At 43.1% G+C, this 17,928-nt stretch overlaps 1 protein-coding gene across 1 annotated transcript; it reads left to right on the top strand.

Annotated features, from left to right (window-relative positions):
* Positions 1 to 233: 233 nt before the first annotated feature.
* On the top strand, positions 234 to 11,028 carry LOC104551742 (p53 apoptosis effector related to PMP22). The gene is made up of 3 exons (XM_010207542.2): positions 234 to 568; positions 7,784 to 7,927; positions 8,583 to 11,028. Exons 1-3 carry the CDS (start codon positions 358 to 360, stop codon positions 8,816 to 8,818), a joined length of 591 nt encoding a protein of 196 aa, XP_010205844.2. The 5' UTR covers positions 234 to 357; the 3' UTR covers positions 8,819 to 11,028.
* Positions 11,029 to 17,928: the final 6,900 nt, after the last annotated feature.

Raw genomic sequence — 17,928 nt, 5'->3', positions numbered from 1 at the left:
TACAAAGTTTTTGCTGCAGTTAGGTTTTGTGGTGTCGGGGAAGCGGGTCGGGACGCGGGAGAGTGCGAGGTCAGCCAGCGAGGGGTTAAGTGCCCAGCTGAGCGCGGGAAGGGCCGGGGGTTGGCGAGGCCGGCAGGGAGTCGCGGCAGGCCGAGGAGCGACGCCCAGCCCCGCGCTCCCGCCTTGCCTCTCCTCGCCGGCCCCGGGCTGAGTCAGAGGAATGTGGGTGGAACTGCCTCCTCCCTCGGCGCCTTAAAAACGCTGTCGGAGCGGCAGACACCCAGTGTTCCGTCCCCGCGGAGCGTCCGTGCCAAGGAGCTACCTGCGAGCCTCGGGCGTCCCCGCCGGCCGGGCAGGATGGTGGTGTGCGGCCTCGCCTGCTGGAGGTGCCGGTGGCTCCTGCCGCTGCTGCTGGGCCTGGCCATCATCATGGGCATCATCGCCCTGGCAGGCAGGGGCTGGCTGGAGTCCGAGTCGGAGCCCTACGTGCAGCAAGCGTCGCTGTGGGAGAGCTGCACGCGGGGCGATGGGGACCTCAACTGGAACTGCGAATCCCTCATGGACTACGGTAAGTGAGGAACCTGGAAAGCAGCAGCTGTGGTGGGTGCTGATGCCGTGAATGGGCTCCTCACCTCCGTGCGGTGGAGCTGCTGCTTCCTGGGATGGAGTCTCCCTTGCAGAGATAGTACTAGTGCCGTTTCAGGGCCTAAACCAGCCAAGAAATGCAGGTCTAGACTGCTTCAGAGCTATCTTTTCTATCGGTACAACGCTGAGAAGCCAAGGTGTTGGTCTTCTGCTTCTTTTTAAAAGTTCTTGTACAACCCAAGTGAGAGAGCCACCTAGCTGTAAGTCCCTTCTTCAGTTCACTTTTTCTTAACAACCACCCAGCAGCCTTGCCTGGCATTAGCCAGCTCCCACTGCCTGGGCATGAAAATCTTAATGCATGGTGTCCTGTGCAGAGCCACACCTGGACAATAGTAGAGTGGTCTTAGAGGACACCTTAATTTAACCCTGCCTAGCCAAGGGAATGTGGCTGCAAGGATGACTCTCAACTTGAAGCTTAAAATCACCTGCTATAAGTTTGCAGGCAGAAAAAAACACCCCAGTTTCCTCTGTATACCTCTGAACTCCACTGGGACATAGTTTAGGGGATAACTGTGTCCCTGTTTTAACTTGCTGAGCTGCTTCTGTGTCTGGCATTGTTAATATAATATTGCACACTCCCAGGTTCTGTTTTTTGGGGGGAGGATTTTGTGGGGTTTGTTTTGTTTTTGTTTTTTTTGCTAGAACACGTGTGTCTGATTACATCTGCTTTTCTCTCTATATTTCTGGACAAATAAGAAGACCCGCCTTAAGATTCTGAATGAGGATACTTTGGGGACTGGGAAGCTGCAAGGGTGTGTTTCATCTGGGAAAGCTGGAACTGTTTCTCTTTGCCTTCTCTTCCCTTGCCACCCAAGCAGGGCAGGTTGACTTCAAGAAGGTTTTCATTGCAACACTCAAGGCATAGGCTAAATCCTGAATATATTTTAAGAGCAGTGGCTTCATTTCTCAGCCAGGTGATGACTGCAAGTTTTACTGTAGGTGGAGGAAATCTGGCTGATGTGACAAAAATATCTGTCTCCCCCATCAGACAGAAGAAAAGCTAGTTCAGAGTTGCTGGAATTTACATTGCACAAGGAAGAAGTGCTAATACAGTAGAGCTACTGAAATTAGCTTTCTCCTGTAGTGTCACTGTTTCTCATGTCCCTGGGTACTGGTGGGTGTGTGCTTTGCATCAGCCCTCAGTATTGTGCAGCAAAAGCAACTTTCTGCTGTTTTTTGTAGTTAACAAGCTGTCAGAGAAGAATAGTATGTTTGATTTCACTTATTTAAGCCTTGGCTTATTTAACCCAAAACTTATTTAAATCTTTGGTTTATTTATACTAACTTGACTTTGCTGCCTCTCTAGTTTTCATTACATCAATGCCACTGTCTGCTCAAATACTATTTACATCTAGAGACTGGATGTAACACACAAGTTCAGGTTTGATTTGTTTCCTTTTTTCTATGCTAATGCAATTAGGCTTAAAATATGTGAGGGCATTTACAAAGGAAAAAATGCCTAGCAGGTATTTACAGCACTGCTGCAGGAAAAGAAAAGTTAATTAATTGAGATGCATAAACTTGTGTTTTGCATACAGTAACTACTGTGCGCTAACCAACCAGTGCCTTTCCTGATGAAATGAGAACTTTAGAGTGGATCCCCATTAAGAGAAAGCTCCATTAGACAGTTTCTTAATTGAGCTGCAGCGTGTGTATGAAGAAGAAAAAAAGCAGACGAGCCACTCGTTTAAAATGAGGAAAAAGGAGAAGGACCAGACAAAGATTTGCAAATAGGATTGTCTCCTCAACTTGCATTGCTTCTTAATGCACATTTGCAAATGCCACATGAGAGGGAAGAAGTGAAAAGGGAGAGGAGGATGTCATTTGGTATGGAGTGCAGGGAAGGGATTTTTAGAGCTCCGTGCTCCTTTGTGTCTGGGAAGTACTTGGCTGGCAGTCTGTGTAGTATAAAAATGTTGCAATGCAAAGCTCTCTTACTGCACCAAATGATGACTAAAGATGACTTAGTCTGGACCATCGAAAGATTAAAATGCTGACTATGTTTAAAACATATCAGTAAGCCATCAGCTATGACAAGGGTTGTTTGCAATGTGGTTACTTGGAAAGGGTGGTTGCCTTTATAGTTTAAGTTTAGGAGCAATACTTGTGTGTGACTGTGTGCTCTTGTTTCTGAGTGGCTGCTCCAAGCAACTTTGCTTTGAGTTACCATTGTAAAAGATGGGCGTGTATGTTGCAGCAGAGGTGATCTTACAGTGGTTAACTCTTTACTGTATTCCTAACAGCCAGCTGGCATTCATTAAGTACACAACAGCTAACCTAGAAAAAGGGAAGGATTCATCTGGATCCTTAGTAAGTGCCATGAAAAAAACGAAAAAGGAAATAAAAAAGGTGGAACATAGAAGTAGGAACCCAGCGTTTGTGAATCACATTTCACTGTGGCTGTGCCACTGTACCTATGTCTCTAGAGGCATGGACTTTGATACCACAGATTACTGGGGAAGTTGAGTGCACAACTTCACTGAAGGGCTAGGTAAATAAAGGAGGAATGTTCTGTGTATTCTTATCTTTTCAGTACCCCTCCTTTCAGGCATGCTTCTGTCTGATTTATGGTGCCTGGATGTATTTGAAGCTAACTTAATTTATAGTGTCAGCTGAAGCACTTGAAAAATGCTAATGGAGGAGGTGTAGCAGTTGGTGTCCCTGTCTACACCCAGAATGCATTTGCTGCAACTTCTCAGTAAAAGATCCCAGTAAACAGGCAGGGCTGGTGTCCCAACTGGTCAGCTGTGGGCAGGCACACTTCCACTGCTAGCAACCCAGAGCTCATAAAAGTCGGTAAAACTATAGGATCTATTTATATAGGATCTGCCTCTCCTGAGCTCCCAGCAGAACCAAGTGGCCAAAGGGAAGTCTGTACTAATGGGTTTTTATATAGTAGTTTCGTAGTATAGCGATTGCTTTTCCTCCATTTCTGAAGCCAAAACAGAGCTGTGATTCCCAGTATTAATTCCCAGCACATCTTTGATTCTGGGCTGTCCAGTGCTCGTGGTGGGTGTGCTCATAGCTTCCCTTCACCAGTCATGCATCTATGGAAGCTTGCATGTTATGTGAGCAAGAAAATATTACTGACAGTGCTGTCTTGCTCGCAGTCCACTACTCCTTTGTTTCATCAACAAAAGCAGATATTTTTTGGCATTCAATGCAATGGGCTCTCAAGGCTGAACAAGAATTGCTACTGCCATTTATATACAGAAAAGTATTAACTACAGTGTAAAAATGTGCCTCATCTATGCACATAATGGTAAAAACTTGTACCCTAAGATTGCAGTTATTCATGAGCTAAAACACTGGCTTCTGCTTTTGTAAGTGAACAAAGATGAGAAGCTTCTTAACATCAAATCAATTGACAGTTCATCTTTCTGCTAGACTATTTTTCCAGTCCTCTTCTTCATTTCTAAAGGGAAATCTATATTTAAATAGCCTAACCTGTAGAGCTTCCATCTCCTCAGCAGTGAGGCTGAGACAGGGCTGAATAAAATGAGGAAATACACCTAACACTAAGATTCTGTTTCCTTTTTTTAAATTTCATCGTATTACTGGTGCTCATCATTAAATAATCCCAACCCCTCCTAGTTATTTGCATGATAATATTTGCAGCTTGATTCCTTTCTGTAGTCATCATTAATCATGCTATGTAATAAAATTCTTTATCCTTCTTAATAATTATAGACCTTCACCCCCTGAACAGTTTTTCTAATGTTCTTTCAACACCACCTAAATGATAAATACTTTTCTGGTGATTAGATGCAAATAACTTGACTCTTCTTTGAGGCAAAGCTGACTTGGGGAACGCTAATACCTCCTTCTGTTCTGCTCTTCTGCTCCCCTGTTCTGCTGTCGTATTTATGCAGCCTCAAGTTACTCTGACATTTTTTTAATTTCCTATTTATGCCTGCTTTGAGTAAGAATCTCTGAGAAATGAAAGTACCTGAGAAAATTCTGGTTTTGTGGAAAACTTACATTCTAGCTAAATGTCTTGTGATTACAAGGTGGTTCTGAGCATAAACCAGCTAGAAATTGAGTCTCATATCCTTCTGAGTGTGAGAAGGTCTCTCTAGCTCTTAAGGCAGCAAACAGCGACAATGTAAACCTGCACCTTTCTCCTGGCAGCTGGGAGCTGTAGGTGGAGGATCTTGCAAACACAGAAGAGTTGTGTGCCTGTGGTATCTTGGTCAGCTCTCTGGAGCCACTGGGAGCAAAAGGAGCTGAGAGCCTGAGTTGGTAGGCATCAGGATGAAGAGGAATCTGCAGAGGAAAACAGCAATGTCAGTTGGAGCCCTGCAGCAGCAGCAGCCCCTCAGCTGAAATCTCTCACTGTTGGTGAGGGTAGCAGCGATTTATGTGGGAAAGGAGACTGCCAGGTCTGCACCCTTTGCATGGTTAGGGGTGCAACCTCCCACCTAATTTATTAAAAGACTTTAGATTTTTTTTTTTTTTTTGAGGTTTGTCTTGCATTGTGTATATGTACAATGCCAAAGCTTTTTGCTGCTCTTCTTGTGACTCCCACCAGTGCTTATCTGTCAGGCTGGATGTTTAGTGGCTGTGTTTAGTCCAGACCAGAATAGTCTTATCCAGTGCTGTTGCCAGCACCTATGACTCAGTCTTATCAGGTCTGATTTGTATCAGCCTGCTGATAACTGCTACTGGAGAAGCATGGAACTCTGTCACAAACCCCACTCAATTTCATAATGGTGATATCTACCACTGTCCTGTTTCTGAAGACTTGAAACAAAGCTGGGCTTGATATTGATCTTCCTGACATCACCTACAGCTATATGTGTTGTCACTTTCATGTTGCCAAAGACAAGAAAATAAATCACTGTGAGGGTAGCCAGTACTGACCTGTATCCAAAAGCTTGTTGTACCTGTAAAGTAAGCACAGAGTATAAGGAAAGAGCAGAGAGCACTGGGAGCTTCCTGGCATATAGGTCCTGCAGTCATGTCTGTGGTGCACCAAACCTCAAGATGTCTAACCTGCAGGTGTATTTGAGTTTGCAACTTAAATTTTGTCGGGCAGATGCCAAACCTGGTTTCCTACACTGTGCCAGCATGTGTTAAAGCATCTGAAGGGGAATGTGTTTTGATAACTAAGCACTCCTTGTTGTGCGTTTTTTCTTAGTAGGGCAAATATGGATAAATAGCATTCCTAGGTTGTTCAGTCAGAATTACTTTTCTTGGGCTGTCTGTTAGTGGTTAAATATCCCTTTTTGTTAGTTATCCCTAAATAAATTCTCTTGTGGAGACAATACTCAACACCTGCATTAGGTACCTCAAAGTGTTTTGTATGGAAAGATTTTTATCAGACTACTGACGTAGTAGTAGCTTTAATCTCCAGATGTTCATCAGGTGTGTCCTCCCTCCCTCCTCACCCCTCAGCACTCTTAAGTAAGAGTACGAAACATGCACAACTGACTGAAGGAGAACTGATTTGGAAAGTTTTTGTTGTCTTGAGTAACTCCAAGAAGGGAGAGGTGGAAAAAAAATCCCCTCTTCTCTACCCTTTTTACACCAGTATGGCCATCTTCAGGTGTCAACGGTGATATCTGGGGGTTTGGGCAGAGATTTGTCTGACAGATGGCTGCTGTATTTCATTTCTGCTGTTGGAATAGGGGAGGAAAGAAACCAGTTCAGATTGATGTAATGAAAATAGCTGTAAAACAGTGCTCTGTTTTGAGAGAAGAAGTCGATGTATGTGGTTGAGGTGTGTCAGGGAGTTTTATTGCATTCTCTGTCTCAAATTACTAGGTTTTCCCCATGCAACTCTTAAGGTGGAAGATTTTAACTCTTTAGGAACAGGTTCTCTGTCTTACTGTAGTTTTCCTCTTAGTTTTTGTACAGAAAGAACAGAGGCTATGTTGAAAGCAGAGTGTTTCCAGAGTCCCTTCAGCTATATTGGAACAGACAGGTGTGCTAGAAGAGATTTTTCTGAAAACGTCCTGAGCTACATCTCACTGTTCTGTCTTCATTCCTATGTTAGAGAGCTTGGGATCTGGCCTTACCTCTGTCTGGATGTGTGAAGGTAGAAACCTATGTTATGCAGATGTGGGAAGTAAGCTGTGATGACAGATGACTGGAAAACAAAACAGTAGCCGATTATGTCTAGGCCACGTGGGCAGGTATCCTGGCCTGGAGGCAGGGTACTTTTGCTTGTGGTTTGCATTGGGCTCACCTGAACTCCTGCTTGGTTTCCTAAAGAGGACAGGATCTGGTCATAGTCAGAGCCTTTTCACAAGCCTGTGTTAACTGTGAAAGGGGAATTGCTGTCTGTTTTTTCAGGGATGTTTTCTGACTATTGTTGTCCTGGCCTGTGGGGGGTGAGTTCTGGGTGCTGGTGCTGCTCTGCTGGGATAAGGCCACTTGCTTCATACCTGAGCCTCTCCAGCCTGCAGTTACTTGATCCTAAGAATCTGCACCGCCCCATCCCATCAAATGTCAAAGTAAGGATTCAAAGAGGTTCCTTCTCCTTTACCTCAGATCCTCCCGTTTCTCTTCCACCTGCTGTGTTATAGATGTTGCTAAATTTTTTCATCTGTGAATAGATATTTACTTTCAAGAGCTTTCTCTCTGTCATCTCTGACTTCAGCAATTCCAAATCAATTTCTTTTTGGTCATGCTAACTTTGCTCCATGTGCATTATTATAAATAAACAGGCAAGAAACTGTATGCTGACAGCACTATTGTTTCCTAGCAGTTATCTCCCGTGGTGGCACCTTCTTGTCTGTTCTCATATTTCCCCCTGCATGGAAGTGGTTTTGTAAACTTGCCTGTCAAACAGGATCAGTAATGATAAAGTACATTCTCAGTGGTTGTGTGCTGTTTCTGCTCAGATGTCTGTCTCTTCCAGATACAGAGTTTGGAGGTGTTATCTCTATTATCATGCTGCTCTATTACCCTTTTTCAGCAGGATAAGTTAGCAGGCAGGGAGTTCAGTGCTTCTTCACAGAACTGTGGTGCCTCTTCCCTGCAGCTGTGCGCTTTGGAGGCATACAGTATTGCTTTGACATAGGGCATGCTTCTTACTGTGAAGGATTTCAACAAAATCTGATTAAAAGTAAAACAAATGCAGTTCAGTTCAGTGCATTGCTGTGTGTAACATCTTTCTTGTTTTCTCTTCAAGGATGGGGGAGAGCAGCAGCTGCCACGTACCTTGTTGGCTTTGTGATCCTGGTCATCTGTTTCGCCCTTGCGGTCATTGCATTCTCAATTGAGATACTCCGCTTCAACTTTGTGCGAGGAATTGGAGGCTTGCTCTTTGTTGTTGGTAAGGCTGGGCACAAAGACAGTTATTTTAGATGGAAAACAGGCATCAGCAGAAAAGCATCCTAGGTGGAGCCTCGCTTATGAAATGAGCTGTCTTTGTCTGGTTTATGACTCATTTTCATGGGAAACAAGGGAAGGCTGGTGTACTGTCTGAGAGGATAATGGTTAGGGAAGCTCCAGTGGCTTTTGTCAGTTAGCACTTTCCCAAAAGTACTGTAGGGAGGCAACCAACACCTTTGACCCTGCATATTGCATGCTAAGACTTTGGAGCCAACAGCTCTAGCTGCATCCCATGTTTCCGTGGGGAGGAGCAGCAGTGGGAAGAACTGGCTCTGCAGGGATCAGGGTGCCTGGCTGTAGGACAGGGCTGGTCATGGTATGCAAGTATGTGCCTTAGCAACCTGGCAACGGCAGCTCTAGCTGCTGCAGTCAGATAGGTGCTGGGATCTGCCTTAGCCAGAAGTCATATACCTCTGAGAATGCAGATTTGGTGGTAGGACTGAAGCTAATCCTTACATATCTTAAAAGGTCATGCAGTTATCTCCAAGTGGGCTTTTTTGGTGGGTGTTTCTTTTGGTGATGTGTTGGTTTTTTTTTGGTGAAGGATGTAATACATTCATTGTCACTTACTCCTGCTTTCCTTTCTTTCTCTGTAGCTGCATTCCAGATCATAGGCTTGGTCATCTACCCAGTGAAATTCGCAGAAGAAATTCCACTGACAGGAGATAATATGTTCAGCTGGGCCTATGGCTTTGGTTGGGCCAGCACTGTTGTTGTAATAGGTTGTGCTTTCTTCTTCTGCTGCCTCCCCAACTGGGAAGATGAAGTCCTGGGAAACATCAAGCCTACCTATTACTACTCTTCTCCAGAGAGAGCACCATACTTAAATTGAAAGATTAAATCCTAGTACAATTAACTGTCAAAACAACAGAGGAGCGCCTCTGATGTAAATTTGATGCAATTACAGGAGACTGAAAAGAACCACCTTATTTCTCCAGAGTATTTCCTACTAGCCCTGGCAGTAAATTAGTAAAAACATTGGCATCTTAAAGCAAATAGCTTTTACCTAAACTATTATTTACATATTCTCCTGACAATTCTGTTTAGGTGGTTTACTTGCTCCTTCCCCTCCCAACTAATTGAATTATCCTTTTTTTTTAACACAAATATTTGTTCATTCATAGTGTTTCAAGTTTAGAAAGGAAGAGGAGAGGATTTCAAACAAACCATTACAGGGACCTGCAGGGTATTTTGTTTTCACGTCTGAAAAAATTGCCTTAAGTGGAATTGGGAAAAAACAGCCTTCCAAAGAGTGCTTTGTCTTCCACCAAAGTCGATCCCAAGGAAGGAACATCCCCGAGACTATTGCGGTCACCTACTGCCGCAGATTCTCTTGACATTCCTGTTACTGGACTGTTGTTGACTACTAGGTATTTGAGTTCAGGGGAAAATAAAATCTATTTTCCACCAATTGGTGCTGTTGGACAGATCTCCTCTAAAGCATGGAACTGGTGTATAAAACAGTGGCTAATGGAACACTTGCTGGTGGTTTTGTGGCCCCTGCAGGACTTGTGGTGGAGCCATATATAATCTAATATACATTGTCACAGAAAGAATCAATAAACTTTCAGATGTTAAACTCCATTTTTACATGATATTTGAGGGATGCTGAATTAGAAGATACCTTAGAGTAGAAACACACTGTTCTTTATGCTATTACAGCTGCACTGTATCAGCTGTGCTTTGGAGGGAAATGTTAGCGTGAAGTGTTGAAAAGCTCCAGAAGTTTTTTTTAAGCACACTGTAAGTACTCCAGAGTTTAGTAGACTTGGGGATGCTTCGTGAGGGATAACAGGTAAAAATGGAAAAGCAGTTCTGTCAGCAAGTTATATATGCAAACTTCATACAAATACCTGTCTTTGAGAGTAATCTGGCTGGCTCCTAGCTTTTGTTTCTGGAGCCAGTGATTCTAAATAAGCATTCCAACAAGGCAGAGGTGTGCCTCTGTTGGTCATGGATTTGCAGCAGCTTACAGCATATTTAATTACAGTCTGTAGTTTTTGTCTGAGCTTTCTTCAGCTGGAGAAGAAGGAAGAGGCTTGTTTGTGAAGCTCCTTTTCCAGTGATTGGGGGAAGTAGCTCAGACAGATTTCCAAGGTGGCTATAGGTAGGGCGGAAAGCAAATCCTGTGTGTTACTCTGTGTGGGGAGCAGTTGGGAACTTAGTTCTTACTATGGCGAAGCCAGTACTTGAGAGGGTGTGTGGGTGTATGTATTCATGCACATGTACAAAACAAAACTTACAAAACATTGACCAGCATACTGTAAAGCTAGTCACTTAGAACTAAGCTTTTTCAATGCCCAGTATTTCTTGTATCATATTGTATAGCTTTCTATTTTGTAACACCTTTTTAAATTTGGTGGTTCTATGTCTTGCATACAATCTTGTTTTGGAAAGGCAAAATGATCTCTGAAGATCCCTTCCAGGACTACATTTTTTAATTTTACAGAGCATAAACATCTGCAGACTTCAGAACTGTGTTACAAACTCAGTTGTGGCATATCAACTGTATGTATTTATGATTCTTGCTAAAGAAGAGAATCCTGTGACAACTGTTTCATTGTTTTGTTTTCTTTATAGTACTGGCTGTTGGGGAATACTGTGTAGACTTACCTGTATCATGAACAATGATAGTGCCTCTTTCTGGTGATTTCAAAACATAGCAGAGAATCCTAAGTCTGGAAAATCCTTGCACAGCAAAAGCTGAGAAGGAGAAAAAAAACCCATAAGAAAATAGACACCCTCCCTAATGTGAGGGAGAATGGTATGGTAATAGGGTTTAGCGTAACTTAAGTCTTTTGTATGTTTGGTTTTTTATAAGCATTGTCATAGCTTGACAAAAAAAGCACATATGTAAAATAAACTTGGCTCTGGATATACTGGGAGGGGTAGAAGCATAGCCAGCATGTTACACAATACAGATGTTTGTGAGAAAGCTATTGCAAATAGTCATTAATTACACTCAAGTGATATTAATGTATGTGACACTCCTTTCAAATGTGGTGGCTTAATTAAAACTGTTTTAAGTGATGGCTTTGGAAACTTGGTGGTGTTTGTGGTTCACAGATTCATTTCATAAACTCAAGCAAATAGCCATTCTTCCCTTCTCTTAATGTATCAGTATTTGTGAAGTGTTGGATTGATAAAATGAAGAACCTCACGTCCAGGAGGCAACAACTTAATTTTCCAGTCAAATCAGCTTGAGGATACGCTGCAGCTAAGCCAAAACCCCTTAAATGCATCAGAACTTGAGGGGAACTCCTAAGTATTTTAAATCTATACCAGTCCAGAGGAGGCCTCAGATGTGGGAAGCCTGATCAAGGACTTTAAATAGTGAGAAAAAGATGGAGTAGTCACCTGCTGTTACCCATGGAGGACTACACTTGTGATTAAGAGCCTTCCCCTTTCTAACATCAGGTGATTCATGGCCTGTGTGTAGCTCTGTGCTATTGGCGTTCTGTATCCTGTGCAATTCTTTCTCCCTGGATTCGGGTGGGTTTCTTTTGGGTTTGGGTGGGTTTTTTTCCTCCCCTTCTTTAATTACTCATAATTTTAAATACACAATTAGGGAAAATATTTGTGTTCCTTTTACATTTTCCTAAACGCTTTGAAGATAATGGGAGGGTTTGTAATCCACATTTCTTTGACATGAGTGTTTCTGCTCTTTGATTACTTACCAGTCTGTATTCAGCTGCAGCCTCAGTCTGTGCTCACTAAAATCCCCTGAACAGTTTTAGCAAGCTTCAGGCTGGCAGAGTCGTTCCTTCTAACCCACCCATGCAGAAGAGAGTAGTTCAGGAGAATCTGAGCACACACATGGCTGTTATCTCAGGGGGAGTTACGAGCAACCAAAAACATGCATGACTGGGTGCTAGGGAAAGCTAATTGACCTAAATAGGATGATTAGTGCTTAAATCTCATAGATATGGGAGAGGTCACACCCTGCTGGGATGTTAAAGTTTTAGTTGACGTGACAAATTTTTTAGGCAATTCTTTGACAAGATAAGAGTTCTTAAAAAGTACTCACTTGACCTTACATCCTGCATGTAAGGACTTTTGGACCTAGAATCATAGAATGGTAGGGGTTGGAAGAGATCTTTTGAGATCATCTAGTCCAACCCCCCCTGCAGAAGCAGGTTCACCTAGATCAGGTCACATGTCGAGACCGGTCTTGAAGACCTCCAAGGAAGGAGACTCCACAGCCCCTCTGGGCAGCCTGTGCCAGTGCTCCCTCACCTGAACAGTGAAATAGTTTTTTCTTATATTTAAGTGGAACTTTTTGTGTTCCAGCTTCATCCCATTACCCCTTGTCCTGTTGCTAGCTACTATAGAAAAAAGGGATGTCCCAACCTCCTGACACCCACCATTTAGATATTTGTAACTATTAATAAGATCCCCCCTCAGTCTCCTCTTTTCTAGACTAAACAGCCCCAGTTCCCGCAGCCTTTCCTCGTATGAAAGATGTTCCATTCCCCTGATCATCTTGGTGGCCCTGCGCTGGACTCTCTCCAGCACTTCCCTGTCCCTCTTGAGCTGGGGACCCCAGAACTGGACACAGGACTCCAGATGAGGCCTCACCAGGGCAGAGTAGAGGGGGAGAAGAACCTCCCTTGACCTGCTGGCCACACTCTTCTTGATGCATCCCAGGATGCCATTGGCCTTCTTGGTCACGAGGGCACATTGCTGGCTCATGTTCAGTTTATTACCAATCAAGACTCCCAGGTCTCTCTGTGCAGAGCTGCTCTTCAGCAGTTTGACCCCCAGCCTGTACTGGTGCATGGAGTTGTTCCTTCCCAGGTGCAGGACTCTGCACTTGTCCTTGTTGAACCTCATGAGGTTCCTCTCTGCCCAACTCTCAAGCCGGTCAAGATTCTGCTGAACAGCACCACAGCCTTCTGGGGAATCAGCCAGTCCTCCCAGTTTGGTGTCATCAGCCAACTTGCTAATGACACCAAACTGGGAGGACTGGCTGATTCCAGACACAAATAAAGACAGTGTAGTAATTGATCATTCAAGGTGATTTTTTGGGGGTGAGAGGATTGTTTATAGTAAGAAGCACTATAGAAACAAAACCACCCATGTACTAAAAGGTGACACACACATACACAAAGATGCTGAGATCAATGAGCACTTATGAAATAACAGTGAACAAAGTGTGTGTGTATATTGATGGAAACCAAAAGGCTTTAGGAGATGCACAGCAGTCAAGAGAGATGAGGTACTGGTCTCACAATGGAAAACAATAGAAGTTACTTGCAATATGGAACAGCACTCTGGAAAACAAGGGGTGTGTTACTGCCAGTAGGTGAAGCTGCACAGATTTTAAAACAAACTCAGGAGATGATATTCACAGGCATGAATTAAGTATAATCAGATCTGGAAGGGATATTTGCTGAAAATAAGGATATGAGGATAAGGATATAAGGATATGAGTTCCTGAACGCGATTCCTGTAACAGGTGTCTGTACTAGAGCGAAATCTGTTTGCAGTGACCTCATAGCACCAGGGATATGTCAGCGTCAGTGCACCTGTGAAGCAGTTTTTATGTGTAGATCTCATTGACCAAGAATGTGTCAGTTTTGCTGTGCACATGCAGAGTATTTATAAGACTGGCCCAATGCAGCCATGGTGTAGGTCTGCGCTGATACAGCAAGTAGCCTTTTGTTTGTGATTTCTTGATATTCCAAGCTGTGGGCCAAGTGAGCTCCAGCTATGGAGCTCAAGGTCTAGAAATTCCAGGCAAAACCTCAATGCTCTCAAATCTTGCCTCTATAAAATTAAGTTTAAATTACTTGGGAGTTGTCAGAATAATCCAAAGGGGGGTTTTATTACAATTTTTGTATATGTAAATTTAATAAGGCTGAACTTAATAACAAAGGCTATGACAGAAAGCATGTAGGCACATGTAGAGCTTTTATAAACAATATAAATAATAATGTATGCTAAGCAATATGCATTTTGGAATATGCTTAAGAAATAGATACGTTTCTATGAATTATATTCCCATAGGTTCATCTTTGCAAGATTGGATAATATTTACTGGAAGGATTTGTATGACTGCTGGGTTTTGTTTATTTATGGGAGTGTGGGCATGCTGTTTTCCACAGAGATCTTTGCAAATACAGAATATTTTATAAGCATTAAAAATTGCTGAGCATCAAGGGGACGCATCAGAAATCAGTGTTTAGTGAGTTTGAAAGGGCTCAGAAAGATTTGGAGTGAACAGTCATATGAAACTGTGAGCCTAAAAGCCAGCTGAGTCTTTGCCTCCAGTGTGTTGCCCTGGGAAGTGATCTCAGATTAAAGTGCCTTAGTTGTCTGTCATGGCCTTGAGCACACATGGAGACATACAATTGGGACAGGAGCTGTCAGGTGGCCTTTACAATGCATTTTCAATAAATAGCCTATTTTTAAGCTCTCTTTGTCTTAGCAATCACACAGGACAAGAAGCAGAACTTACCATGAGAAAGGAATTTCATGATAAACCATGATACTTGAAAAACACTATCTGTTCTGGTTTGCAATAGAAAGACAAAACAACTTGCAAAACAAAACTTGGGACAATCATAATTGACATTTTGTATCAAGACAATAGAAAAAGTTGAAAATGGTGATAGGAGACCATCATTTCCATTCCAGCCTGCTTCCCAAATCAATTCCATATCAAATACTTAAAACTGAAGAGAGCATTTCCATTTAACATTTTGGTTTCTGCAAAACTTTCCTTTTCACTGGAGAATCTCAAAGTGAAAATTCATGGCCAAAACTTGCAAAAATATGCTTGGTATGTACATCTTATCTGTAAATCTCAAAGTGCTTAAAGAAGTAGCTGTGCTGTCCTCGACTGACCCATAAGGCACAGTAGATGAAAGCCATTTCTTTGACATAGAAATATAAGTAGCAAAGGCCTGGCACCTTGGAATTACTTATTTAAGGCTGATTTTATTCCTCTCCTAAGACAGCTGATCTGTATGTTTAACAAGGAGAGTGTTAAGATCCACTGTGATAGTACAACTATTTAGTTAGCCTAGCTATGCCACAGAGAAGTTGTGAAGGCCAAAGTAAGCACTTTAAGTTAAATCATGCCATTTGCAGAGCAGGGCTGCACTGTATCACTCTTACCGCTTGCACGCAATTTCATAAAAACCCTGTATACAACACACTTCATGTATACCTGCCAGAGAGCTCGTGCTCCTGACAGCCACCTGAGGAAGATATAGACCCCCACATTGGTTACAAATGTCCAGAAGCCACCTCAGCTGGTAAGTACAAAAGGAGTTTATAGGACACCCTTGAGTTTAGCTGTTTGCCTGGGGTGGGTCAACTGAACTCATCAAACTTCTACAAAGTATCTGTAAGAGATCACTGGGAATTAAGCCTTGTTCCAGTATAGAGCCTACCTTAAAGAAACCACATCCTTTAGCAAAAATTAGCTGAAAATGAAATTGAGGTTCAGGCACACAGAGACTTTTGTGTTTTCCCAATTTTATCTTTTCTCAATTTTGTCTTTTCCCAATTTGTGTTTTCCTAATATGGTCTTGAATTGCTCACATAAATAACCCTGGATGTAGTCTCATGTTTGTGCCTCAGCTGTTAAAAGTTGCTCTTGTGATAAACTTCTGGTTTTGCACATGTAGCCTCTCTAAGAAGAGGAAGAAAATACCTTTTAAGCCTAAACATTCGTCTCATCGAGTCAGGCCTGCTTTACTGACAAGAATCAGCAAGTGCTGCACGCTTTGGAGGTCTCACAGCAAGCTGGTCCTGGATGGCTCTTGATAAAAGACTTCACAAAACCCCATGGAAATTTTCCTCCAAGCTCAGTGGCCAACCAACAGAGGACATCTCAAGCCTCTGCAGATCTTTCCTGTGCTGTATGAGGCAGTTAGAGGAAGGCTTTCCCAGACACATGGGAGGAGGACTGAGCACCACAGAATGGTAGGAGTTGGAAGGGACCTCTAGAGATCATCTAGTCCAATCCCCCTGCTCAAGCAGGTCTACCTCGATCAGATCACATAGGAATGTGTCCAGGTGGGTTTTGAAATCCTTCAGAGAAAGAGATTCCACAGCCTCCCTGGGCAGCCTGTGCCAGGGCTCCTGCACCCTCACAGTAAAGAAGCTTCTTGTCATGTTCAAGTGGACCTGTTACTGCTTGTCCTGTCACTGCGCACTACAAAAAAAACCCTCAACCTCTTGACATCTGCCCTTTAAGTATTTATAAATATTGGTAAGACTCCCCTTCGGTCTCCTCTTCTCCAGGCGGAACAGCCCCAGTTCCTGCAGCCTTTCCTCATAGGAGAGATGTCCCTGTCCCCTGATCACCTTGGTGGCCCTGTGCTGGACTCTCTCAGAAGTTCACCATCCCCCTTGAGCTGGGGAGCCCAGAACTGGACACAGGACTCCAGATGAGGCCTCACCGGGGCAGAGTAGAGGGGGAGCAGAATGTCCTTCGGCCTGCTGGCCACACAATTCTTGATGCATCCCAGGATACCATTGGCCTTCTTGGCCATGATGGCACGTTGCTGACTCATGCTGTCTCTCTTTACAGAGATGCTCTCCAGCAGGTCAACCCCCAACCTGTACTGGTGCATGGGGTTGTTCCTCCTCAGGTGCAGGACTCTGTACTTGTCCTTGTTGAACCTCAGAAGGATCCTCTCTGCCCAACTCTCACTGGCCACAGGCCTCCAACTTGATTCAGCACCATTCATCACCACCACCAACCACTCCAAAGTCACCACAAATGTCATAGATGAGCCTCGGTGTTGAGACATCGCAGGAGAGTTCCTCAGAAAAGCCCAGTGTGTATGAAACTACAAGATCTCAATTAGATCCATTGTTTAAGAGTGATGTTCTTATTTTGCAGTTAAATAAAGTCAGGTTGTGTTCAAAGTGCATTTCCAGTACATTTCTAATTAACATAAAGGAACTGCAGCTTGGGTTACCTTGTGAACACTTTTGGTGTCTAAAGGTATTTTTGTACATGAGCTTACTATGGATGAAATGTTCATCACATTGAGAACATTATTGCCTCGGTGCCTAGGTGGTGCAGGGCATGGAGAGTGAACACAAGGTACAATTCATCCTAAGTAGGATTTGGCTGACTTGCATTGGATCACTGTATAGGCTGTGGTTATAACAATAACTGCAGTGTAATATTCCAGTTGCAAGGCAAGATGCAACCCTCTCCAAAGGGAAATGGCAGATTGACATTGTCAGAAAAAAGGGACCTATTGTTGTAAATGGATTAATAAAGATAATAAAAGGCACAAGATTAATGATAACTCATATAGAAAATGTTTATTAGTTGCTCAGTGTGACTCGTGAGATGTAAGATGCCCTATAAGAGAATGGATCATAAAACAATCTTAGCAAAGCTTTTAAAAACCAAACTCTGAGGCTTCTTGTTCATAAGCGGGATGAATATCAGAGAATGAAAATGTGCTTGCTGCAAAAGCCATGCACATACACCATGGCTGGTCAGCCCATGTCAATCCAGGCATTTATACAGCTCAACTGACCAGATTGGCAGACTAAAGGTGGATGAAAATGTGCTGCCTATCATTTTTTAGCTGCTTCTTCCTCTAAGAAAACAATTTGTGTCTTGGCTGAAAAGGACATATTTTTATTTTTACCTCTAATATTGTAAAACCGGTTCAGGAGGAATATTTTCAGATGCAGAAATTGCACTATGGCCTAACAGTTTTAACATTGACAATACAGCTTGATTTTCAATAGATGATGTTGGTGTTAACCAGGAGGGACTATTCAAAGACACTGGAAATGAAGAAAAAGCATTTGCTTTCTTGTAAACACCCAGCGTGTACACTACAAAAAACAAAATACACTGAAGGTAAGCCATTGCTTCAAATTATAGGCTCCTCAATAAACGTTTCCAGCCATTTCCTCCTGTTTGCCACGGGAGTATCAGAATTACACAAAATACTT

Source organism: Colius striatus, chromosome 2, assembly GCF_028858725.1.
Source record: "Colius striatus isolate bColStr4 chromosome 2, bColStr4.1.hap1, whole genome shotgun sequence".
NCBI classification, from domain to species: Eukaryota; Metazoa; Chordata; class Aves; order Coliiformes; family Coliidae; genus Colius; species Colius striatus.
The sequence above is the reverse complement of the archived record's forward strand: the minus strand, read 5'-3'. Positions and strand labels throughout refer to the sequence as shown.